This window comes from Leucoraja erinacea, chromosome 36 (genome assembly GCF_028641065.1).
Source record: "Leucoraja erinacea ecotype New England chromosome 36, Leri_hhj_1, whole genome shotgun sequence".
Classification (NCBI taxonomy): domain Eukaryota; kingdom Metazoa; phylum Chordata; class Chondrichthyes; order Rajiformes; family Rajidae; genus Leucoraja; species Leucoraja erinaceus.
Window position 1 is genome coordinate 13,297,891 of NC_073412.1, and position 27,682 is coordinate 13,325,572.

The following is a 27,682-nucleotide window of genomic DNA, read 5'->3' on the forward strand; positions in this document are numbered from 1 at the left end:
GGCCTAATTCTACTATAACTTGTAATTCCGGTTATATAAGTCAGAAGATCAAGGCTAGCAGTTTCAAGTTGAGGGGCATTATGTTCAACACAGACATTGTGGCCGAAGGGCCTGTTGCTGTGCTGTTCTATGACCACCGTGGCCACATGTTCATTTCACCATTGCCATCAGGGAGAAGGTACAGGAGCCTGACAACTGTAACATCCAGGTTTAGGAACAGCTTCTTCCCTTTAAACATCAGGCTATTAAATACTACAACCTCCAAACAGGCTCCGAGCTATAAAGACCAGGGGAACATTATGATATTACAGTGCAGAAACAGGCCCTTTGGCTCACCGAGTCCATGCCGACCAGCGATCCCCGCACACTAACACTATCCTGCACACTAATGGTAGCACCCGTGGTCAGGATCGAACCTGGGTCTATGGCGCTGTGAGGCAGCAACTCTACCGCTGCACCACCTTAAATGGTTTTGGGTGAAGCGAGGAGTGTTTATAAATTGTGGGAGATTAAGAGGGGCTTTACCAGTTGCAACTAGCAGGAAGGTGAGCAGTGTCTATAGGATGTGTGGAGAGGGATTGATCATCTGAAGAAGGATCTCGACCCGAAACATCACCCATCCCTTCTCTCCAGAGATGCTGCCTGTTCTGCTGAGTTACTCCAGGTTTTTGTGTCTACCTTTGAAAGAACAGTGATGGAACTCCAAATGTAGGCTCAAAGGAGACTTAGAAGGATGAGTGGGGACCTCATTGAAGCTTAAACAGTGAGAGGGCAGTATAGAGTGGTTGTGGAGATGATGTTTCCACAAATGGCCAGAGCCTCACCTTTAGGCAGTGGGTGGTGAATCTGTGTAATTCATTGCCACATAATTGGCTGTGGAGGCCAAGTCGATGGATATGTTTAAGGTAGCGATTGGCAGATTGTTGATTAGTACGGGTGTCAGGGATTATGGGGAGAATAGACACTAGGTGCAGGAGGAGGCCATTTGACCCTTCGAGCCAGCACCGCCATTCAATGTGATCATGGCTGATCAGCCCCAATCAGTACCCCGTTCCTGCCTTCTTCCCCATATTCCCTGACTCCACTATCTTTAAGAGCCCTATCTAGCTCTCTCTTGAAAGTATCCAGAGAACCAGCCTCCACCGCCCTCTGAGGCAGAGAATTCCACAGACTCACCAATCTCTGTGAGAAAAAGTGTTTCCTCGTCTCCGTTCTAAATGGCTTACTCCTTATTCTCAAACTGTGGCCCCTGGTTCTGGACTCCCCCAACATTGGGAACATGTTTCCTGCCTCTAGTGTGTCCAAGCCCTTAACAATCTTATATGTTTCAATGAGATTCCCTCTCATCCTTCTAAACTCCAGAGTGTACAAGCCCAGCTGCTCCCTTCTCTCAGCATATGATAGTCCCGCCCTCCCGGGAATTAACCTTGTAAACCTACGCTGCACTCCCTCAATAGCACGAATGTCCTTCCTCAAATTAGGGGACCAAAACTGCACACAATACTCCAGGTGTGGTCTCAGGTGTGGGTAGGCAGGAGAATGGGGTTAAGAGGGAAAGATAGATAAGCCATAAGGCAGAGTCAACTTGATGGGTCGAATGGCCTCATTCTGTTCCTGAAACTTATGTTATGTTATTTGACACCAGGTAGTGATGGACATGATGTAAACTTGTTTGACTTAAACGTTTCTGGTTTCTGGAGGGAGGCAGCTGCTTGTAGGGTTGGCATGGCTGCAAGCTCAGCACTGTTCAATAGTCAGTAGTTTGTAGAGGGGAGATCCAGCTGTAATTACACAGTGCCTGGACCCAATATTGTGGGCACCTCATCGCAGACACGATCTTGATGCATGCGACAAGATTCAGAGAAGGAGCCAAGAGATGTCACGCCTTAAAGGTTTAGTTTAGTTCAGAGATACAGTACGGAAACAGGCCTGTCTGTCCACCCAGTCCACGCCACTCCCCATACACTAACACCATTCTACACTCTAGGGACAATAGACAATTTCACCAAAGCTACAAACCTGTACGTCTTTGGAATGTGGGAGGAAACCACAACACCCAGTGAAAACCCATCCAGGTCACAGGGAAAACATGCAAACTCCATACAGACAGCACCCGTCGTCGGGATCGAACCCGGGTCTATGGTGCTGTGAGGCAGCAACTCCACCATGCCACACCCCAGTTATCCCTGCTTCTTATTGCTCCTGTTTGGCAGAAGGTAACAGACTCAGCTTCTTCCCCTCTGTTATCAGGCTCAAGAACGGTCCTTCCATAAGCTGGGGCTCTGTCCAATTCATCTCCACCCCTTTGCAGACATTGGACTTTGTCTATGGAACTGATGCGTTACAATGTTGTGATTATCGAGGATTATGTTACATATATTTGAGAACTAGATTAACCGAAGGTGCTGGGTTTTAGAGAATTATGCACCAGGGGGCAACCTCCTGGGCATGTAACCTTAAACGACTGGATCATTCAGCCCCTGCCACTCGTAACCAGAGGCTAAGCCTTGCCCGGTGGGGACCCTCGCCACACTGGGATCACAGAAAGACCACGTCGAATAAAGGTTACATCCCTCGCCCAAAGGCACACTGGTTGCTCAGAACCAAAGTCTGGCTCAGACACCCCAGCCATGCCCCCAGATCAAAACTCCATAAACAAAGCCCAGCCCTAAACTCAATCGAACACCAGAGAACAGGGCCCACCTCAAGCCCAATTCAATGACCCAACCCAAAGCCCGGGCTCCAACCCAAAGTCCTTCCCCCACCCAAGGTCAACGCCCTGATCCAAAGCCCTTGCCCCAACATGATCTTTGCCCAATGCTATAACCCAAGTTCATTGCCCCGACACAGTCAATACCCCCAACCCAATGTCTATGCCCCAACCCAAGTTCCTTGCCCCAACCCATAGCCCATGCTGTGAACCTTAGTGAGAATCCCAGCCCAGTTGAATACGCACCTCATCACCGGCCAGGCACACGCCCAACAATAACTCGTGGATATCGGCCATTTTGATTCAGGAACAAACTGGGGCAAAAAGAAAAGAAATTAAAATATGAAAAGAATGCTGTCGTTGGGTCTGACATAGGTAGGAGACGACACATTATTGGAAGCAGTGAGGACAGAAGTGTGTGTGTGTGTGTGTGTGTGTGTGTGTGTGTGTGTGTGTGTGTGTGTGTGTGTGTGTCTTGGTCCCAACACTGATGACTCATTGGCCTTCTTCACCCTGTTATTAGAAGCGGGCTGGGCCAGAGAGCTGCAGCTGGCAGCCAAGCATTACTCCCTCTCTCGAAGAGAAACGAGTGCGGAAGGAATGAATCATAGCCTCAGTGGCCACAGTGGACAGTATGCTGAGCTGTTCATTGCGAAATCAAGGCACGCTGGCCAAACTAGTGCTGACTGTAGGAAAAAACTAAAGATGCTGGATTAAACCAAAGATAGACACAAAAAGCTGGAGTAACTCAGCGGGACAGGCAGCATCTCTGGAGAGAAGGAATGGGTGGCGTTTCTGGTCGAGACCCACCTTCAGACTGCCGTTTAGTTTAGTATAGAGATACAGCGTAGGAACAGGCCCTTCGGTCCACTGTGTCAACACCGGCCATCGATCCCCACATTTTAACACAACACACTAACGCCCCTGTCCCACTTAGGAAACCCGAACGGAAACCTCTGGAGACTTTCAAGTCGGCTCAGCCATTCAATCATGGCTGATCTATCTCTCCCTCCTAACCCCATTCTCCTGCCTTCTCCCCATAACCCTCGACACCCTGTACTAATCAAGAATCTAGCAATTTCTGCCTTAAAAATACCCATTGACTTGGCAAAGAATTCCACTGATTCACCACGCTCTGACTAAAGAAATTCCTCCTCATTGTAAAGGAACATTCTGTAATTCTGAGGCTGTGACCTCTAGTCCTAGCCTCTGCAACTAGTGGAAACATCCTCTCCACATCCACTCTGTCCAAGCCTTTCACTATTTGTTTCCTTCGGGTGCTCCAGTTTCCTCCCATATTCCAAAGATGTACAGATTAAATGGCTTCAGTAAATTGTCGTGTGCGTCGTGTGTGTGTGTGCGTGCGTGTGTGTGTGTGTGTGTGTGTGTGTGTGTCTCTCGACCCGAAACGTCACTCATTCCTTCTCACTAGAGACGCTGCCTGTCCCGCTGAGTTACTCCAGCATTGTGTGTCTATTGACAGTGTACTATAGTGATCGCTGAACACAATGGGCTGAAGGGCCTGTTTCTGCGCTGTGTCTCTAAACATAGAAACATAGAAATAGGTGCAGGAGACGGCCATTCAGCCCTTCGAGCCAGCACCGTGCCTACCTTCTCCCCATATCCATTGACTCCACTAGCCCCTAGAGCTCTATCTAATGCCCCTGTCCCACTTACGAAACCTGAACGGAAACCTCTGGAGACTTTACACCCCACCCAAGGTTTCCGTGCGGCTCCCAGAGGTTGCAGGTGGTTGCCGGAGGTTGCAGGTAGTGGAAGCAGGTAGGGAGACTGACAAAAACCTCCGGGAACCGCACGGAAACCTTGGGTGGGGCTCCAGAGGTTTCCGTTCAGGTTTCCTGTGTAGGACGGGGTTAACTCTCTCTTAAATCCATTCAGTGACTTGGCCTCCACTGCCCTCTGTGACAGGGAATTCCACAAATTCACAACTCTCTGGGTGAAAAAGTTTTCTCTAACCTCAGTCTTAAATGACCTCCCCTTTATTCTGAGATTAATACTAGTTTAGTTTAAACTAAACAAAACAAGTAGCATTGGGTTAATGGAACCCCTTTCTGAACAGGGTTAGAGGGGCTGGTGTGATACAGAGAGTCGGCAAACAGTTTAAAACTTGCAGAGGTCCAACCAGTTGGCAAACACACCCCGTTACACACAGGGATTGGAATGTGCATGTGGGCTCGATGTCTCAGAAACCATGGCAACGCTCAGGCTGAAAACCTCAACTAATGCCGACACAGAGCTCATGAGCAAACACTGAGCCCAACACACCAAGGATCTGGCCCGCCCAACGTGGCTCTGGAGAAGCCTGTCACGGTCCAACCCGTAATCTGCCAGGAGCGCCAGCCAAAGTCACGCCTAGTTTTACAAGAAAGCTTGCAATATCAGCACTTGAAGTGGCTCAATTATTGTGTTTAACGGCGAGGTTTAATTTAGAGATACAGGGCAAAAACAGGCCCTTCAGCCCACTGAGTCCATGCCAACCAGCGATCCCCGCACACAAACCCTCTCCTACACACACTAGGGGCAAGTTCCAATTATACCTGCGCGTCTTTGGAGAGTTGGAGGAAACCGAAGATCTCGGAGAAAACCGACGCGGTCACGGGGAGAACGTGCAAACTCCGTACAGACAGCACCCGTGGTCTGGATCGAACCCGGGTCTTTGGCACCATAAGGCAGTAACTTTACCACTGCACCACCATGCAACTTAGTTTAGATACAACATGGAAACAGGGGTTCGGCCCGAAACGTTGCCTATTTCCTTCGCTCCATAGATGCTGCTGCACCCGCTGAGTTTCTCCAGCACTTTTGTCTACCTTCGATTTTCCAGCATCTGCAGTTCCTTCTTAAACAGACCCTTCGGCCCACCTGAGTCGATGCTAACCCATCAATCACCCAGTTTCGCTAGTTCTGTTGCATCCCACTTTCTCATCCACTCCCCACAAACTTGGGGCAATTTTTCCAGAGGTGAATTAACCTACAAACCCAGAGAAAAACACAAAGCACTGGAGTAGCTGAGTGGGTCCGTCAGCATCCCTGGTGAACATAGATGGGTGATGTTTCGGGTCAGGACCTCTACGTCAGAGAGAGGAGGAGAGTTTCTCACAGTAGTCATACCTTGAGGAGATTTCACAGTGGAGCAGTCAAAATGCAGAAACAAGGAACTGCAGAAGTTGGTTACACAAAGAAAGACACAAAATGCTGGAGTAACAGGGTCGGGCAAAATGCCTGGAGAAACCTATACAGTTGTGGGAAGAATGAGGAGGACCAGGAGGAAACCCACACACACACACACAGGGAGAACGTGCAAACTCCAGATAGGCACAAAATGCTGGAGTAACTCAGCGGGATAGGCAGCATCGGGTGACATTTCGAGTCGAATCCCTTCTTCAGACCCGAAACATCACCCATTCTTTCTCTCCAGAGATGTTGCCTGAGCTACCCCAGCATTTCGTGTTTATCTTCAGATTAAACCAGCATCTGCAGTTCCTTCCTACACTTGCAAACTCCATACAGACAGCACCCGAGGTAAGGATTGAACCCGGGTCTCTGGCGCTGGGAGGTAATGGCTCTACCAGCTGTGCCACTCTGAAGTGTGTGGGTAATTGTAATTGAACAATGGGTGAGAAAATACAGAAATGAAAGATTCCTGCATTCCTCTCTGAGTATGTATGCAATCTGATTCACACTTCCCCTTCTTCTCACTATACAGGGATGGGCACTTCCTGCATTCTGTCATCTAGGCATCAACTTTAATGCTTCTGAAATGAATGCTTTTCAGATAGTGAAGACGGTTGTAAAATATCTTGATCGATTGGCCAGGTAGTTGATGGAAAGCAGCATTTTTCCCCCACGAGTAGTAGTAGCTCTACCTACTAACCAAAAACCTGTAGCCTCCTTTTGCTCTGGTAATTTATTTAATTCACATGTTTATTCGATAATGTTTTATTATCAACATTTAATGTTTTATGTGTCATCCCTGTCACTGTATGTCATGTTGTCACTTGCGGGCGGAGCACCAAGGCAAATTCCTTGTATGTGAATACTTGGCCAATAAACTTATTCATTCAATTTATTACAGAGAAATGTGAGGTGTTGCACTTTGGGAAGTCTAACGAGGGCAGGACCAACACAGTGAATGATCGGGCTATAGGGAATGTTGTGGAGCAGAGGGATTTAGGAGTGCAGGTGCATGGTTCCTTGAAGGTGGAGTCGCAGGTAGATAAGGCTTTCAGCACATTGGCCTTCATCAGTCAGAGTATCGAGTATAGAAGTTGGGAGGTCATGTGGCAGGGTATAAGACGTTGGTGAGACTGCATTTGGAGTATTGTGTTCACTCTTTATAGGAAAGATGTAATCAAGCTGGAAAGGGTACAGAGAAGATATACAAGGATGTTGTCAGGACGAGAGGGTCTGAGCTTTTGGGAGAGGTTGAGTAGGCTGGGACTCTATTCCTTGGAGCGCGGGAGGATGATAGGCGATCTTATAGAGGTGTATAAAATCATGAGAGGAATAGATCAGGTAGATGCACAGAGTCTCTTGCCCAGAGTAGGTGAATCGAGGACCAGCGGGCATAGGTTTAGGGTGAACGGGAAAAGATTTAATAGGAATCTGAGGGATAACTTTTTCACACCGAGGATGGTGTGTGTATGGAACAAGCTACCAGAGGAGGTAGTTCAGACTGGGACTATCCCAACATTTAAGAAACAGTTAGACAGGTACATTGGAGGGATATGGGCCAAGCGCTGGCAGGTGGGACTAGTGTAGCCAGGGCATGTTGGCCGGTGTGGGCAAGATGGGCCGTGCGGCCTGTTTCCACTCTGTGACATACTTCTTGCCAGTTTCAAAACCTTCCCAATGTATCACCTCATTCACATACCACTGAAGGTTCAGGCAGCTACATGATAAATGTATTAACATTAATTTATTATGATTAATTATTATTTATAACTAATATTGCCATTGTCCCTGAATTGGTTGACAAACATACACTGAAGTTAAGGCAGAGATGGAAGAAACTGCAGGTGCTGGAATCTTGAGTGAAAGTGCTGGAGTAACTCAGCTGGTCGGGCAGCATCTGTGGATAGGGAATGGACAGGTGACGTTTTGAGACCAGACCCTGCTTCAGACTGAACTAAAGAACTAAAGGGAATCGCTGGTCGGTGCGGACACGGTGGGCCGAAGATGTTTCCGCCCTGTGACATCGGGAGCTCGCGGGTCCCTGGTGGGAGACCGCTTTTCAGAGCTCCCGCAATGGCAACTTCTCCCGCCCAAGTTGCGGGGTTGAAAATGACCCAGAGCGGGGCCTTACATCGCCCGCGCGGCTTTAACGGCCGTGGGACTTGCCATCGCCCGCTGGGGGCTTTAACATCGGGAGAAGAATGGAACACAGGGGAGAGACAAGACTTTGCCTTCCATCACAGTGAAGAGGAGATTCACTGTGATGGATGTTTGTGTAAATTGTGTTAATTGTGTGTCTTGGTTCTTTTCTTGTTGTATGACTGCAGAAACCAAATTTCGTTTGAACTTCATCTGAGGTTCGAATGACAATAAATAATTATATTGCATTGTACTGTGTGCCTCTGTCTCTAAATTAAAGGTGTTGTTTGCAGCAGTGGGTTGAGGGACAGGGGAGAGATACAGGATGAACTGGAATGATTTGGGATGGGGGGGGAGATGTGGTGGCAATGCCAGCCGCAGGGCTGTGAGTCAGAGAGAGGCGATGACTGCATCTGCAGCCAAGAGTCTGTCGACCTTTGTGTGGCACAGTGGCAAGGCGGGTAGAGCTGCTGTTGCTCGGCTCCAGAGACCAAGGCTCGATCCTGACCTGGGTGCAGTCTGTGTGGAGTTTGCCAGTGACCATTTGGGTTTCCCCATGACTCTGTGGGTTCCTCCGGGTGCTCCCGTTTCCTCCCACATCCCAAAGATGTGCGGGTTTTTAGGTTAACTGCCCCTAGTGTGTAGGGAGTGGATGAGAAAATGCAAGCCCTGTTTTGGTATGATTTACTAAAATGTATCACTTTGCACTTGTGCGAGTTAAACTCCATCTGCCATTCCTTTGCCCACTTTCCCAATTGATCACAATCTTATTTATCATTGGTCAACCTTCTTCACTGACAGCAAAACCACCAATTTAATGTCATCTGCAAACACAATAACCATGTCACTAACATCCTTATCCAAACCTTTACTATAAATAGCAACACCAGTGGACCCAGCACAGAACCTGGGGCACACCACTGCTCACAAGCTCCCCAAAATGATAAGCAACCTGCCACTGCACCAAGCCATCAGCATATGATGAGCGTTTGACGGCACTGGGCCTGTACTCACTGGAGTTTAAAATGATGAGGGGGGACCTCATTGAAATATACAGAATATTGAAAGGCTTGGATGGAGTGGAAGCAGAGAGGATGTTTCCACTAGTGGGAGAGTCTAGAACCCAAGGTCACAGCCTCAGAATTAAAGGACCTACTTTAGAAAAGAGATGAGGAGGAATTTCTTTAGTCAGAGGGTGGTGAATCTGTGGAATTCATTGCCACAGATGGCTGTGAACTCCAAGTCAATTGATATTTTTAAAGCAAAGAATGACAGATTCTTGATTAGTTAAGGTGTCAGGGGTTATGGGGAGAAGGCAGGAGAATGGGGTTGAGAGGGAAAGATAGATCAGCCATGATTGAATGGCGGAGTAGACTTGATTGGCTGAATGGCCTAATTCTGCTCCGCCAACTTATGAACATATGAACTTATACTAAGACCTTATGCCTGAACTGACTCTTGAGCTTATACCAAGGTTTATCAAAGGGGTTGGACACAGAATGCTGGAGTAACGCAGTGGGCCAGGCAGCATCTTTGGAGGGAAGGAATGGGTGACGTTTGTGGTCGACGCCCTTGTTCAGACTGAGAGTCAGGGAAGAGGGAGACACAGAGATGTGGAAAGGCAAGGTGTGAAAATGAGGGATCAAAGCGGATGAAGCCGAATGAGAGCATAGAATAAATCATCGTCAGCTTGGGGAAGTTGACAATGAGGCGTATAAAGATAAAATGTAATCAGGTGGTCAGAGGGGCCATGGAGATTTCGGAGATAAAAGTTAAAGGAGGGAGAGAAACAGGAGTTGTAGATGACTATTCTTCCACATGTTTAGGTTTGACAGGCAATAGACAATAGGTGCAGGAGTTGGCCATTCGGCCATCAAGCCAGCACCGCCATTCAATGTGATCATGGCTGATCATCCCCAATCAGTACCCCGTTCCTGCCTTCTCCCCATATCCCCTGGCTCCGCTATTTTTAAGAGCCCTATCTAGCTCTCTCTTGAAAGCATCCAGAGAACCGGCCTCCACCTCCTCCTGAGGCAGAGAATTCCACACTCACCACTCTCTGTGAAAAAAAAAGTGTTTCCTCGCCTCCGTTCTAAATGGCTTACCCCTTATTCTTAAACTGTGGCCCCTGGTTCTGGACTCCCCCAACATCGGGAACATGTTTCCTGCCTCTAGCGTGTCCAAGCCCTTAACAATCTATTTTTGCTCCATTACAATCTGGTGGATCAGTGTCAGGTCTTGGTTAATGCCCATGATGTGTCACTGGGAATCCTCATTAACCTGGATCATGGATTACAGGGTGACCATCACCATGCAAATCCCCAAATCAGCCTGTAGCAATGTGTAGGAAAAAACTGCAGATGCTGGTTTAAATCGAAGACAGACACAAAATGCTGGAGTAACTCAGCGGGACAGGCAGTGTCTCTGGTGGGATGGAATGGGTGATGTTTCAGGTCGAGACTCTTCTTCAGATCCAACATGCAGTGTCACCTTCTATTGCTCCTGATTACTCCTCTTCCCCCCCCCCCCCCCCCCACCCTCTGCTACCACCCATCACTTCCTCTCCCTCCCTCCTTCCCTCTCCCCCTCCCTCTTCACCCCTTTCACACCACCACCCACACCTGCCCAGACCCCCCTCCACTGCAACCCCTCCAATATCTTCCCCCTACTCCCCAACCTGGCACCCCCCCACCCCCCCCCCCCCCAAACCATCACCTTCTAGATCCATCACACCACGACAGAGACCGCTCTCCACTCCACCATCCAATACATCCCCCCCACACACACCCAATCCCCACCGTTCAAGGTCCACCCCAAATACACCACCCCCCTCAAACCCCCACTTCACTACCCCTCCCCTCCATCCCCTCCCCCCAAAAATTACCCTCACCCTTCCAGACCCACCCCGCCTACTCCGCCACCACCCATCACTCCCTCTCCACCCCTCACTCACTCCCCTCCCCCTTGACAGACGTCTGTATGGGCGCGCCAGGGTGTGGCGAGCAGACGAGAGAGGCTCGCAGTGGGGGAACTTCAGTCACTCACTAGCTGCTGGGGTGACTCACAGTTCAGGAAGCCACCCCATGTAGTGAGTGATGCTATCCCACTGTCAGCCTCTCTTGTCCGATTGCCACACCCTGGCGCGCCCACACACACACACAGACACAGACGTCTGCCAACCATCGTCTCAGCTGCCCCTGGACAACACACCTCATACCTTAAGGGCTTGGACACACTAGAGGCACGAAACATGTCCCCGATGTTGGGGGAGTCCAGAACCAGGGGCCACAGTTTAAGAATAAGGGGTAAGCCATTTAGAATGGAGACGAGGAAACACTTTTTCCTCACAGAGAGTGGTGAGTCTGTGGAATTCTCTGCCTCAGAGGGCGGTGGAGGCAGGTTTTCTGGATGCTTTCAAGAGAGCTAGTTAGGGCTCTTAAAAATAGCGGAGTCAGGGGATATGGGGAGAAGGCAGGAACGGGGTACTGATTGGGGATGATCAGCCATGATCACATTGAATGGCGGTGCTGGCTCAAAGGGCCGAATGGCCTAATCCTGCACCTAATGTCTATTGTCTATTGTCACCCTCCCAAACTCCTGCCCTCAGCCAGCCCCTGCTCACTGCCCCAGGTTCCCCAATCACTCTAGAAAGATAGACACAAAAAGCTGGGGCAACTCAGCGGGACAGGCAGCATCTCTGGAGAAGGAATGGAGACTTTTTGGGTCGGGACTGAGACTTCAGACTGAGAGTCAGGGGAGAGGGAAAACGAGAGACATAGACGGCGAGATGGAGATAAAGGAACAAATGAATGAAAGAATGAAAGATTGCAATGGGTGCAGTCTGCTCTCCCGTCCAGAGCTTGGAATCAGAGTAGCATTGGCGTTCCTCCAACGGCGTATCACACCCGCCCCAGGGTGTGATACGCCTTCGATTACTATTCACCAAAAAAAATGAACAACTTTCATTGAAGTAGCACCAAGACAAGACAAACTATTGTTCAAACAATAAAGCACTTTAGCAAGAAGACAGACACACAAAGCTGGAGTAACTCAGCGGGACAGGCAGCACCTCTGGAGAAAAAGGAATAGGTGTGATTTCAGGGTCGAGACCCTTCCGTTCGACCCGAAAAAAATCACCCATTCCTTCTCTCCAGAGTCACTCCAGCTTTGAGTGCGTCTGTCTTCGGTTTAAACCAACATCTGCAGTTCCTTCCAGCACAAAGCACTTCAGAAATCTGCTCAAGAACAATGATGATTTGTCCAAATATTATCCCCAGCACAAGTTGAGGTTTACAGAATTAGACAGGCTAATTGGTTTGATAATAAATTATAATGTTACTTTTTTCAGGCAGAGATTTAAGACTTTCTAAACAGAGAAATCTAGACAATTCACTGCATTAAATCTGCCGTCATTAAATAATGTCACATAAATTACTGCAGTTTGAGCTGCCAAATTTAGATTATGCTTTAGTTAGAAGAGACTAGCACCTACCCGCGCGTTCAGCCAGTGAACTAACAGAGACTAATTCAGCTCCAAACTTTGCTTAAGTATACGGGCGTGGCTCTTAAATACCAGCTGTACCGTGGCCACATCAACACTCGCTCAATCTCCACCCCTCCCCAAGCCCATCCCCGCCCGTGTAGCAATGGACCCAATGTGTAGGAAGGAACTGCAGATGCTGGTTTAAACCGAAGATACACACAACATGCTGGAGTAACTAACTCAGCGGGACAGGCAGCATCTCTGGGGAGAAGGAATGGGTGGCGTTTCGGGTCGAGACCCTTCTTCATTGCAAACAATGACCCCCAAGATAGGAAGATGATTGCACTTCCACCCAAAACCTCCCACCAGGAATCCCCACTCCCTATCCACAGACTGAAACTGCTGCTTATGAAGGGAATAACATGCGAGGTTCACGAAACGCCAGCAAGCAGCTCATTCCCATTTGCAGTCTGTCTGCTTGTGAAGGCCAATATTGTACAGGCATTCGGCAGAGTCCCAGCTAACTAACTCCCTGCCTGCAACCCACACACATTAACAGGGCCCTTGACAGGGATTGCAATGTAGACAATAGGTGCAAGAGTAGGCCATTCGGCCCTTCGAGCCAGCACCGCCATTCAATGTGATCATGGCTGATCATCCCCAATCAGTACCCCGTTCCTGCCTTCTCCCCATATCCCCTGACTCCGCTATCTTGAAGAGCCCTATCTAGCTCTCTCTTCAAAGTATCCAGAGAGCTATTTAATATTCAGTATATTCGGTGTTTAAGAATATTTATAGACAATAGACAGTAGGCCATTCGGCCCTTCCAGCCAGCACTGCCATTCACAGTGCTCATGGCTGATCATCCACAATCAGAACCCCATTCCTGCCTTTCCCCCATATCCCTTGACTTCGCTATCTTTAAGAGCTCTATCGAATGGGCCCGTCCCATTTAGGTGATTTTTTTAGGCAACTATAGGCGATTGGTTTGTTCGCCAATGTTCGCCGGGAGTAGTTTCCTCAGTCGCGCAAAAAGTCGTAGCATCTTTCTGGTCACCGCTAAATTTTCAACGTTGACGGTTTTTTGGCGAATGTGGGTTTGATGCCAATGACTTCTTGATTAGCTTGACTTCTCCTGACGTAGATTGTCGCCCAGATAACATAGGTTGTCGCCGGATTTTTGGTGACCTGCTACGACTATGACAGTTGCCGGCAGTTGTCCAAAAAATCACCACGTGGGACAGGCCCTTTACTCTCTCTTGAAAGTATCCAGAGAATTGGCCTCCACTGCCTTCTGTTTTACTTTGTATTATGGTGGTGGGATTGTTGGCATTGGCTCGTATTGTACATATTATTATTGTAAATAATTGATTACTTATTTTTGGTTTAAAAAAATATATAATCAATACCGCGTAATTCCGCCGTGCAACGGTACGCGGGTCACGGGGAGTACGTACAAACTCCGCACAGACAGCACCCGTAGTCGGGATCGAACCCGGGGCCCCGGGTTCGATCCCGACTACGGGTGCTGTCTGTACGAAGTTTGTATGTCCTCTCCGTGACCCGTGTGGGTTTTCTCTGGGATCTCCGGTATCCTCCCACACTCCAAAGACGTACAGGTTTGTAGCTTGGTATAAATGTAAATTGTCGCGAGGTGTGTGTGTGTGTAAGGTAGTGTTAAACCCATGTCCCACAGCACGAGTTCATTCCAAGAGTTCTCCCGAGTTTGCCCTGATTCAAACTCAGATTTACGGTAATGGCCACTCGTCGGTACTCGAGGCTCTCTTGGACATTTTTCAACATGTTGAAAAATCTTCACGAGTCTTCCCGTGCTTACCAACTGTTAGCGAGTCTTCCCGAGTACCTGCCGCTAGCGTTACGAGCCGCTCAGAGACGTCCCCGAGCTCCGACGTACCCGCTACGTTCATTCTCCATTTCTCCGTGCTTACCACGAGATTGTTTTTTTTTTAAACTCGGGAGAGCTCTTGGAATGAACTCGCACCATGGGTCAGGGCTATTAGTGTGCGGGGATCGCTGGTCGGCGCAGACTCGATGGCATGTTCCACACTAAACTGAAACCAAACTATACATTGAAACTAAAACATGCAGAAAACATGTCTCCAGTGTTGACAGTGTTCTCAATCCTAAAAGATTGAGCGTAGACTGAAGGAACTGCAGAAGTCGACTTCCACAGAGACACAAAGTGCTGGAGTTTGAGCTGTGTCTCTGTAACTAGACAAATCTCTCTTCTTTCACACAGAAGCTGGAGCCGAGACTGTTACAGGGAATGCTTTCGCTTTAATGAAGCACTTTATAGATTTATAAAGTGGCTCCTAGTCTGCTGGGGACAGGATCCAGAGGAGGTTTACGAGTATCAACGTGAGCGTTTGAAGGTTCTGGGCCTGTACACGCTGGAGTTTAGAAGGATGAAGGGGCATTTCAATGAAAGGCCAAGATAGAACGAACATGGAAAGGATGTTTCCAGTAATGGCAGAGTCTCAGTATAAAAGGACTTAGGTAGACAAAATTGCTGGAGAAACTCAACGGGTGCGGCAGCATCTATGGAGCGAAGGCAACATTTTGGGCCGAAACCAAGGATGCTGCTGCACCCGCTGAGTTTCCCCAGCAATTTTGTCTACCTTCGATTTTCCAGCATCTGCAGTTCCTTCTTGAACATAAAAGGACGTAGCATCAGAACGGAGTTAAACTTTAGATTTTAGAGATACAGCGCAGAAACAAGCTCTTCAGCCCACCGAGTCCACACCGACCAGCGATCCCCGTACACTTACACTGTCCTACACACACTGGGGACAATTTACAATTATACCAATCCAATTATCTAACAAAACCTGGACGTCTTTGGAGTGTGGGAGGAAACCGGAGCAACTGATGAAAACCCATGTAGTTACAGAGGGAATGTCGAAACTCCATGCAGGCAGCACCTGTAGTCAGGGTCTCTGGCTCCACTGCTGCACCACCGTGCCAGCCCTGGAGGTGAGGAGGAATTTATTTTGGCAGAGGTTGGTGAATCTGTGCAAAAATAAAGCCTTTCACAGTACTTCTGTGACGATAAACCAAACCGAGCTGGATTTATTGCCACAGACGGCTGTGGAGGGCAAGTCATTGGGTTTTGTTAAGGTGGAGATTGATGGGCCCTTGAATAGAAGGCGGCAAAGGTTACGGGGAGAAGGCAGGAGAATTAATTTTGGAGGGAATATTAGATCAGCCATGATTGAATGGCAGAGTAGACTCGATGTGCCTAGATCGCCCTGACTGAGGTTGGTTCGACTTCCCTGCCCTGGAGAATAAAGAGGGAAGAAGTTTAGAATTTATTGCCTTCCATCACAGTGAGGAATGTGGAGGAGTCACTGTGGTGGATGTTTATGTTAAAATGTATTTTGTGCATTCTGTTGCTTTTTATTGGTATGACTGTATGGCAAATCAAATTCCTCGTATATGTTGCAAAACATACTGGGCTAATAAAGTACGATTGTGATTATGATTTCTCTATGTGGATAGTTGAGCACTTGTACATTGAGCAGAGTGTCAGCAGTGTACCACCTGCACGCAGTGTACCGAGACACGATCGCCACAGACCGCGTGTGGCAACTGAGGATCGCCCAGCTTGACCACCGCAGTCTCCAAACTCGGCCCCGAGCCACCGGGAGCGAGGAGAGTTTAAAAATATATATTTTTAACCAAAAATAAATTTAATAAATGAGTGCAATAACATATACAATACAAAACAAAACCAAACAAACTCACCACCATAATACAAAATCACCTAATTATCTAAACAAATGTTCTTATATACTATTATTATATAACCAAATATACTACTATAAGACTATATCACCATCGTTATTACGGATACATTCCACCCCCCGCGGTGCCCAGCGGTCCCGGGAACGCACCAGGGCGCCCGTGGACAGTGCGTAGTCCCTCGTTAGTACCACACGGGCACGGACGCAACAAAAGGGGCAGGCAGCCGGTTCGGGCAGGGATCGTCGAGGGCGAGGGGACTGTTGTGGGGTAGCCAGCAGAGGGCCGATGAGAGCGAATGGGAGTCCCAGTGGGGGGGAGGCACATGTGGTGGCAGGCAGAAGATAATCTATAGGGTCCAAACCCGAAACGTCATCCATTCCTCCTCTCCAGAGATGCTGCCTGTCCTGCTGAGTTACTCCAGGTTTTTGTGTCTGTCTTCAGATTGAACTGTGCAGTGAACATTTGTAAGTTTGTCTGCCCCAGTAACGTGTCAACACTTGTGTACGGTCTAGGTGAGGCCCGCTGTATGATTTTACCCGGTTGTATGTACAACACAGCATTTCACTGTATCCAGGTACATGTGACAATAAGTATCAGTGAATCATTGCACAAAAGGTGGAGTTTCCTAACCCAAAACGTCATCTATGCATGTTCTCCAGAGATGCTGCCTGATCTGCTGAGATACTCCAGCACTGTTTAAGGCCTGTCCCACTTAGGCGATCGCCAGCGGTCACCGAAAAACCGGCGACTGGGCCCCCTCTACGACAATGTCTAAGACAAGCTAGTCGACGTCAAGCTACGGCGAGCAACCAACAACCGCCGACCCATTCGGACGTCCACCTACGACAATCTACGTCCACCCGCGACAAACTACGTCCACCCGCGACAATCTACGACCCTGTCGGCAACAAATGAAGACAACTTAAGACAATTCAGTTGCCGGTACCTGTCGCTGGTTGACGTAGGCAGTCGCCAATGGTATTCACTGGAGTCAGCACCAGCAGCAACCTACGTCACCCTGGCGACAACCTACAACAGCACCAACGTCTGGAGAAGTCACGCTACGCTCATTGGCGCCAAGCCAACTGTTGGCAAAAAGTTCTGAACATTTCAAAATCCAGCGGCCACCAGAAAAAACGCTACGATTCTTTGGGCGACTGAGCAGACCATACAGGCGACCATGTGGCGACAGTCTAGTCGCTTGTAGTCGCCTAAACAATCGCCTCAGTGGGACCAGGGGCATTAAGGCCCTGTCCCACTTTCACAACCTAATTCATGACCCGTTTTTACTTGTGGACATTTTTCATCATGCTCGAAAAAAACACCCTGACCTACTTGATGCCACGAGTACCTATGACTAGCATCTAACTATGAGCTCCCTACAACCTCATGACAACTATGCTGCGAGTACGAGTCAAGGGCAAACTCGGCAGAGGTCGTGAAAGTGGGACAAGCCCTTTAGTGTGTTGTTCGTAAAACCAGTATCTGCAGTTCCTTGTGCCTCTCCCTTGCAGTTTGAAAGTTGCAATGAAGGCACAGGTGAGAGACATCACTCAGTGGGACAGACAGCCTATCTCTCGCTCCCTGCAGAGGCCGGTCACTGGCAGCTTCCTGAGATGCATGGACATCCCTGTAATCTAGGGTTTGGGAAGGGTGGGCCAGTGAGTGTCGGTGCCAAGGAGTCATAGAGTGATACAGTGTGGAAACAGGCCCTTCGGCCCAACTTGCCCACATCAACCAACATGTCCCAGCTACACTAGTCCCACCTGCTCCTACTGTCCAGTGCAGAAACATTCTGGTGATGTTGAGCCCACGCTTGGATGTTTAGTTAAGAGCAGGTGGGACTTTCCCAACTTGCAACAAGATGTTGCACAGATTCAAGTCCTCGCTTCGACAACGAAAGCATCGTACTGCACAGACACGGGCCCTTTCTGCCCACCTGGTCAATGCCCACTGCGATACCACTCTAAGGCAATCAGGAATGGAACTAGAATTAGGCCATTCGGCCCATCAAGTTTACCCCGCCATTCAATCTATCTCTCCCTCCTAACCCCATTCTCCTGCCTTCTCCCCATAACATGACACCCGCACTAATCAAGAAGCTATCGATCTCTGTCTTAAAAATAGAATAGAATACCTTTATTGTCATTCAGACCTTACGGTCTGAACAAAAGAGACAGCAAGTCCCGTTTCAACCCCCCACCCCCCACATAAAACCAACCTAAAAACCAAAAACTTAACTAGACAAAACGAAAAAAAAAAACAACACAAAATGTAAAAACAAACGGATTGCAGGCGAGCCGCTGCTGCCAGGGCAGCGTCGCCACTTCCAGGATATCCACTATCTTGGCCTCCACAGCCTTCTGTGACACAGAATTCCACAGATTCACCACCCAATACACATTTCCACGTCTACAATACACACATCCACGTTTTCCAGGGATGCCGCCTGTCCCGCTGAGTTACTCCAGCATTTTGTGTCTATTTACTCACTAATCCCATTCGCCTGTACTGTCATAAGTGATAGAAGCAGAATTAAGCCATTCGGCCCATCAAGTCTACTCCGCAATTCAATCACGATTTATCTACCTCTCCCTCCTAACCCCATTCTCCCCAGAACCTCCGATTCCCTAAAGGCCTGCATCATGCTACACTTTTCCTATTAAAAGCACCTGTTCTAAGATCTTTTACACTTTGCAATTGTAATCACATCTGCCTCCACTACTGCCACATGTTGCCTGATTTACCCCCCTGATCTCATTTACATCTCTCTCCTCTCACCTTAAACCTGTGACTCCTCCATCCTGGGAAAACGATGTCCCTCATAATTGTATAAACCTCCACGACGTCACCCTCAGCCTCCTATGTTCCATTGAGGATAAACCCAGCCTAACAAATCCATCTCTATAACTACACCCCACATTCCAGCCAACATCCTGGTGAATCTGTTGAGGAAGGTACTGCAGATGCTGGTTTACACTGAAGATAGCTGCAACGTGCTGGAGTAACTCAGCGGGACAGGCAGTGAAGAAGGAATTGGGTGACGTTTCGGGTCGAGACTGAAGAAGGATCTTGACCTGAAACGTCACCCATTCCTTCTCTCCACAGATGCTGCCTGTCCTGCTGAGTTACTCCAGCATTTTGTGTCTATCCCTTCTGCACTCTCTCTAGTGCCTTCGTGTGGTGTGAAGACCAGAACTGTACGCAATACTCCAGCCAACGTTGTGTTGCGATATGACATCCCAACTCTTATATTCAATGCCTCAGCCTTAGAGGCAAGCACGGCAAATGCCATCCTCGCTGTCTATTCACGTTGCCACTTTCATGGGTCTGTGGACATACACCACAAGGTCTCTCTGTACTTCAATGCCATTAAAATCGCTGCACTATGACTTTACCCACATTTGCACAGTTTATCATGGACAACCTACCTCACTGCATCCATCGTCATACAGTGTGGAAACAAGCCCTTCGACCCAACTTGCCCACACCCACCAACATGCCTCATCTAAACTAGTCCGTTGCCAGATATTGGCCCATATCCCTCTAAATCAGTCCTATCCATGTACCTGTCTTAATGTTTCTTCAATGTTTTGATAGTACCTGTTTAGTTTAGTTCAGTTTACAGACACAGCGTGGAAATAGGCCCACCGGCCCACCGAGTCTGCGCCGACCAATGATCCCCGCACACTTACACTAACCTACACACACTAGGGACAACTTACAATTACACCAAACGAATTAGCCTACAAACCTGCACGTCTTTCGAGTGTGGGAGGAAACTGTAGATATTGGAGAAAACCCACGCGGTCACGGGGAGAACATACAAACTCCGTACAGACAGCGCCCGTAGTCAGGATTGAACCCGGGTCCCTGGCGCTGTGAGGCAGCAACTCTACCGCTGCGCCACCCCGCAAACCACCCAAACCATGATGCACGATGGTACACAAAAATGCTGGAGAAACTCAGCGGGTGCAGCAGCATCTATGGAGCGAAGGAAATAGGCAACGTTTCGGGCCAAAACCTTTCTTCAGACTGATGGGGGGTGGGGGGGAGAAGGAAGGAAAAAGGGAGGAGGAGGAGCCCGAGGGTGGGGGGATGGGAGGAGACAGCTTGAGGTTTAAGGAAGGGGAGGAGACAGCAAGGGCCAGCAAAATTGGGAGAATTCAACGTTCATGCCAACCGGACGCAAGCAACCCAGGCGGAATATGAGGTGCTGTTCCTCCAATTTCCGGTGTTGCTCACTCTGGCAATGGAGGACACCCAGGACAGAGAGGTCAGATTGGGAATGGGAGGGGGAGTTGAAGTGCTGAGCCACCGGGAGGTCAGGTAGGTTATTGCGGACTGAGCGGATGTGTTCGGCGAAACGATCGCCCAACCTCCGGTTGGTCTCCCCGATGTAAATCAGCTGACATCTAGAGCAGCGGATGCAGTAGATGAGGTTGGAGGAGATACAGGTGAACCTTTGTCGCACCTGGAACGACTGCTTGGATCCTTGAATGGAGTCGAGGGGGGAGGTGAAGGGACAGGCTTTGCATTTCTTGTGGTTGCAACGGAAAGTGCCCGGGGAGGGGGTGGTACGGGAGAGAAGGGAAGAATTGACAAGGGAGTTGCGGAGGGAGCGGTCTTTGCGGAAGGCAGACATAGGGGGAGATGGGAAGATGTGGTGAGTGGTGGGGTCACGTTGGAGGTGGCAGAAATGGCGGAGGATTATGTGTTGTATTTGCCGGCTGGTGGGGTGAAAGGTGAGGACTAGGGGAACTCTGCCCTTGTTGCGAGTGCGGGGATGGGGAGAGAGAGCAGTGTGCGGGGTATGGATGAGACCCTGGTGCGAGCCTCATCTATGATAGAAACATAGAAACATAGAAATTAGGTGCAGGAGTAGGCCATTCGGCCCTTCGAGCCTGCACCGCCATTCAATATGATCATGGCTGATCATCCAACTCAGTATCCCGTACCTGCCTTCTCTCCATACCCTCTGATCCCCTTAACCACAAGGGCCACATCTAACTCCCTCTTAAATATAGCCAATGAATTGGCCTCAACTACCCTCTGTGGCAGAGAGTTTCAGAGATTCACCACTCTCTGTGTGAAAAAAGTTCTTCTCATCCCGGTTTTAAAGGATTTCCCCCTTATCCTTCAGCTGTGACCCTTGTCCTGGACTTCCCTAACATCGGGAACAATCTTCCTGCATCTAGCCTGTCCAACCCCTTAAGAATTTTGTAAGTTTCTATAAGATCCCCTCTCAATCTCCTAAATTCTAGAGAGTATAAACCAAGTCTATCCAGTCTTTCTTCATAAGACAGTCCTGACATCCCAGGAATCAGTCTGGTGAACCTTCTCTGCACTCCCTCTATGGCAATAATGTCCTTCCTCAGATTTGGAGACCAAAACTGTACGCATACTCCAGGTGTGGTCTCACCAAGACCCTGTACAACTGCAGTAGAACCTCCCTGCTCCTATACTCAAATCCTTTTGCAATGAAAGCTAACATACCATTCGCTTTCTTTACTGCCTGCTGCACCTGCATGCCTACCTTCAATGACTGGTGTACCATGACACCCAGGTCTCGCTGCATCTCCCCCTTTCCCAATCGGCCACCATTTAGATAATAGTCTGCTTTCCGTTTTTTTGCCACCAAAATGGATAACCTCACATTTATCCACATTATACTGCATCTGCCAAACATTTGCCCACTCACCCAACCTATCCAAGTCATCCTGCAGTCTCCTAGCATCCTCCTCACAGTTAACACTGCCCCCCAGCTTAGTGTCATCCGCAAACTTGGAGATATTGCCTTCAATTCCCTGATGCACGATAGTGGTTTTGCATCTCGCCCTTTTAGCCTCACCCACTGAAGCCTCTCCAGTTCTTCTGCCGTTCCCATTATTTTTAGTTAATTATAGTTCCCAGTTACAATGAGTTCCCAGTTCAGGCACCACAGCTGAGTCTAAACAGTGAGTGACACACCACCTATTCCAGTTTAAACTTGCCCATTATACTCTTGAGTTGTGAATGCACCCACACTGCATTACTGCACACGTGTCTGGATTTTACTTCGGAGTCACGTGAGTGATTCCGTGAAGAACCCGTTCAGCACGCATGCGCGGCATTACGTCCAGCAGAGCAACAGCGGCACAGCGGGAGTCAGGCGCTCCCGCTATGGAGGTGAAAGAACGGACCGTCAGGTAAGCTGACGTCGGGTTTTTCTTTCACAGGGAGCCTTCTGCTGTCCGGCAGAGAAGAAAGGCTCTAGAACAAACCTGTCCCCCGCTCGACTCCACGGAGTAGCGTCCATCTGGGGGGGGGGGGGGGGACAGCAACAGAAAGGCGGTAGGATCTGTTGCTGTTGCGCTATCCCGACACCGCGCCGAGCCCAGCCCGCTAGCGCCTGAGCAGCGGGCTGGAAGTAACGCCAAGGAAGAGGAAGAGGCTCCGACTTATCGGACGGGGACGTCTCTCCACCCAGGCGGGGGAGAGACAGCCGCCTGAGTCGCATGGAGCAGGAGCTCCAGCGAGGTGCACCCCAGGAGGGGCGCTCTCGCAGAGGGAGGTCAGGCACTCCCTCCACAGTGCCTTGTGCACTGTCCATTGCTTCCTCCTTTCCAGAGGATAGCTTTGGTGACCAGGACTGGGCTGGTCAAGAAGAGGGGCAATGGCTGAAGATCTCGGGAGTATGCAAGGGGTGCAGGAACAGGAAGAGCTGCTAGGTGTGGTGGACAGCTACGTGGAAACCCCACGTACAGGAGGCCGTTAAAAGCCTGACGACAGCCATCACATCGTTTCTCCTTGTTCCATGGACAAATACGGAGATGACCACAACCTTCGTAAACAAGTCGTAAGACCTGCCATAAATCCTACATTGCGGGGTTGTGCATACCCCAGCCACTGAGCCAGACCCACTGCTCTTTGGCAAAAACCTCACAAAGCATATGAAGGACATAAAAGAGGTTTTACAAAACTTTCAGCTCATGAGGGCAGGGCCGGGACGAGCAAACCAAAAACAGTAATTCCTACGCAGCAGCACCCCATCGCGTCCATCAGTCAACGTCTACATATGGGACTGATGAAAGCTCGGGGTCCGCATTCTATCACCGAAAGTCTACTTTAGACCAGGGCCCAGAGCGGACCCCATGGAAAATGTGCCACCCCCCAACGTCACCGCCACGTCAGACGATGTGCAACACTCGTTGGACCGGCAGGAAACAGAAGAATACCCATAACCATGGAGGTAGGTGGGTCTGGTTCCGACCAGTATATAGAGTAATATTAACACATGGGAGTCTATCACGAGTGATCAGTATATACTCAATGCCATTAGTGAATACAAATACAATTCATACTAGAAAAATTGCCACCAGGTCAACATTCACCCCAGAGGGTATTTTTCCCCTCTCCGTTAAAGAAACAAGAGGGACAAGCTGAACTGGTGAGAATAATTACAAAGGGTATCATGGGAAAACAATGACCCTGCAATTCATATCAAATATATTCACTAAACCCAAAAAAGATGGTGGATGTCGCATCATCATTGACTTAACTTCACTAAATATGTTTGTTAAGTATATACATTTCAAAATGGAACCGGTTGTTACTGCCAAACAACTAAATTCCAAAAGATACTTCATCTTAAAGATGTTTACTATTTAGTACCATTCACAAGGATCATCACAGATTTACCTGGATGGGGCAGCTATAGCAGTTTAAAGCGTTACCCAATGGGTTCACATCAGCCCAAGAGTGTCACCCAGACACTAAAACCAGCTCTGGCAATATTCAGAAGACAAAAACATATTGTCATGGCATATCTTGATGATATCCTAAATGGTAGGCAAGACCATGAAATTGACTATGTTAGCTGTTCAGCTACCAAACAGTTATTCGAAACCCTGGGGTTGTCTTACATCCGGATAAATCTAAGTTGAAGCCATCCTCTATCATGGACTACTTGGGCTTCACAATTAATTCAGTCTACGTGACTGTAACATTGCCAAGAGACAACATAGTTGAATTGGCACAAACATGCAACAATTTAATGGTCAACAAACTACCAACTACTCGACAAGTAACAGAGTAATTGGGAAAATGGTAGCAGCATTTCCAGCTACATAATTCGAACATTTGTACCAAAAATGACATACAGGTCATTATGATCGTTTCATGAAGTTACCCATTGAAGTAATATCAGAACTACAGTGTTGGGCAAAAAACGTTTGACATAGTTTCAGCCTATTATCATCACTAACCCCAGGTCAGTTATCCAAACAGATGCCAATGCTCAAGGCTGGGGAGCAACTAACTCTATATCCAGCACAAGTAGTAGATGGACTAAACCAGAATCATTGTTACCACTTACACTGGGCATTAATTATCTAGAGATGTTTGGGTGACTTTTATGGTTTAAAAGCATATGCATAAATATGCATCACTTGCATGTATGGTTACAAATAGATAATACTACGGTGGTGGCCTACATTAACCATATGGGCGGCATAAAATCGGTATCATGCGACAAGTTGGTCAACACAATTTGGCAATGGTGTGTCCAAAGACATATTTGGCTATCAGTAACTTACCTGCCAGGTAAGCTAAATACAGTGGCAGACACCAGGTCACGTAAATTTAATGACAACATCGAATGGATGTTAAAACCCCAAAAATTGTTTTTTACACAAAAGTTACTAAGCAATATGGCAAATATCGAGGCTAAATCACCAGGTACCTATGTATGTCGCTTGGGAACCAGACCCTGAGGCGGCAGCGGTAGATGCGTTCGCGCTGGATTGGGGAAATTCTATGCATTTCCTCCCTTCTGCCTCATCAGTCGGGGACTACACACAATACAAATGGATTCTGCTTCAGGTATTTTGATAGTACCCGACTGGCCTACACAGCCATGGTTCCCATTACTCCATGACATGGTTGTTGAAACTCCGATGGTATTCCCCAGTGACCCAGAGTTATTAACACCCAGTGTCGGGCACAAGCCACCCGTGCCATGAAAAAATCAAACTCCTGGGTTGCAGATTCTGCACAAACCACTTCTGGGACTGGGATTATCAGAACAAACCGTCGACACCATGTCAGCATCCCTCCGAACATCCATTAAAAAACAGCACTTGTCCAGCATCAAAAAATGGGAGAAGTACTGCTTGGATACAGGGACCACCTACTCAACCGCTACAGTTACCAACGTACTGGAATTCCTGGCGAACCTTCACCACGATGAAGGACTCAGCTACAGAGCCATCAACACAGCTAGAATTGCCCTGCCTGTCTATTTAAAACCAGCTCCAGGACAACAGGCCATGGGGTCCCACCAGCTGGTGGTCCAACTAATGAAGGGTATTTACAACTGTAAACCCCTAGACCAAGGTACACCCATATATGGGATGTCAGTGTGGTCCTGACATACCTCAGGGGATGGCCACCAGCCAGATCCCTCAATCTGGAACAATCTATGCTCAAAACACTCATGTTGATGGCACTTGTATCAGCACAGAGGGTCCAGTCACTACACCTATTGCGAATGGACACCATGCTCACAGCTCCAGACCAGATCTCTGTCGTTATCCAGGGAATGATCAAACAGAGCAGACCAGGACCACCTAATCCAGTCGTGGAATTCCGGGCTTACCCGCCAGAAACACGGTTATGTGCCATGACCCTATTATCCTACATAGACACAACCAAAATATTCGAGGGAGATGAAAAGCCTTGTGGGTTAGTCATAAAAAACCTTATGGTCGGGTGACGAGCCATTTCGAGATGGCTCAAGCAGGTGCTAAAAGCTGCTGGGATAAAAACTAACATGTACAAATTTCATTCCACTAGGGCAGCATCCACGTTGACGGCTAAAAGAATCGACGTGCCCATAAACCACATCCTGGCTACAGCAGGATGGTGGGGGGAAAGACCGTTCAGAAATTTTATAATAAGCCGTTGGCAAAACCTGTTTTTATTTGCAGGAAAGATTTTACAGACTGCTAATATTTAATTTAAGCCCGGGGAGCAATTTAATTTATTTGTTGTTATTGTTTTAAAAATACCATTGTGTTTTTCTACAAACAGATTCATTGGTTGATTACGATAACACACTTCCTCCCTCAAGGACTTCGGCAGTGATGTAGTAATAACTGTTACACGGTTTGAAATCACAGAGCTTTGAAATCTTCACGGAATCACTCACGTGACTCCGAAGTAAAATAGTAGGATTAAACGAGAACTTACCAGTTTGAAGTTTGATCTGTATTTTATGAGGAGTTACGATGAGGGATTACGTGCCCTCCGCTCCCACCCTCAATAATATGGGTCAAATTCATAAACTGATGTCTCCTTATCTTTACTATGTTTACTTCAATAACTGTGTCTATCTGTGATTCCACACCGCTGCTTTGAAGTATGCCGCGCATGCGTGCTGAGCGGGTTCTTCACGTAATCCCTCATCGTAACATAAAATACAGATCAAACTTCAAACTGGTAAGTTCTCGTTTAATCTTACTATTAAATTCCATTACAAGTATTCTGCCCAACTTTCCATCCGATCTTTGTACCATAAATGGGCGGCCTGGTGGCGCAGCAGTAGAGTTGCTACCTCACAGCGCCAGAGACCCAGGTTCGAACCTGACCTCGGGTGCTGACCGTATGGAGTTTGTACGTTCTCCCCGTGACCGCCTGGGTTTTCTCCGGGTGCCCAGGTTTCCTCCCTTCACTCTGAAGAGATACAGGTTTGCAGGTTAATTGGCTTTGGTACAGGATGTAAATTGTCCCTTGTGTGTAGGATAGTGTTAGTGTGCGGGGATCGCTGGTCGGTGTGAACTCGATGGGCGGAAGGTCCTGTTTCCACGCAGTGTCTCTAAACTCAACTCTGTCTCCTTAGACAACCCTGTCTTTGCCATCTACAGCTCCACCAATTTGCATGTCCTCTTCAAAGTTACTAATCGCACCATGTACTTTCCCATCCAAGTCACTCATACCTACCTATCTATCACCAGGTTCCTGCACTGGGCCCTGCGCTACACCACCTCTTGTAGATTTCCATCCATCACACATCTTGTACAGAGCCCTAGTGAGACCACACCTGGAGTATTGTGTGCAATTTTGGACATTCTTGCTATTGTGGGAGTGCAGCGTAGGTTTACAAGGTTAATTAAACTAGATCTGGTGTACACCAACATTAAAGATGCATATAAAGCAGCCCCCCTCCCCCATATCGGAAACTCTGACCACCTAGCGGTCATGCTCACACCTGCATACAGACCAGGGTGAAACAGGACAGGCCAATGGTCAAAGAAGTCAGAACATGGCCACAGGGAACTACGGCAGCACTACAAGACTGTTTTGAAACCACACAGTGGGCCATTTTCAGAGAGGCAGCAACAGATGACAGT

General features: G+C 48.3%; 1 protein-coding gene across 1 annotated transcript in view; it reads right to left on the reverse strand.

Moving 5' to 3' along the window:
* LOC129713579 (annexin A2-like) overlaps positions 1–12,653 on the reverse strand; it is a 38,798-nt gene extending 26,145 nt beyond the window's left edge. Inside the window, exons 1-2 of the mRNA XM_055662738.1 lie at positions 12,537–12,653; positions 2,957–3,024 (exon numbers count right to left, since the gene is read on the reverse strand). Of these exons, the coding sequence (XP_055518713.1) occupies positions 2,957–3,007 (51 nt within the window). The 5' untranslated portion in view covers positions 3,008–3,024; positions 12,537–12,653. The remainder of the gene's footprint in view (positions 1–2,956; positions 3,025–12,536) is intronic.
* Positions 12,654–27,682: the final 15,029 nt, after the last annotated feature.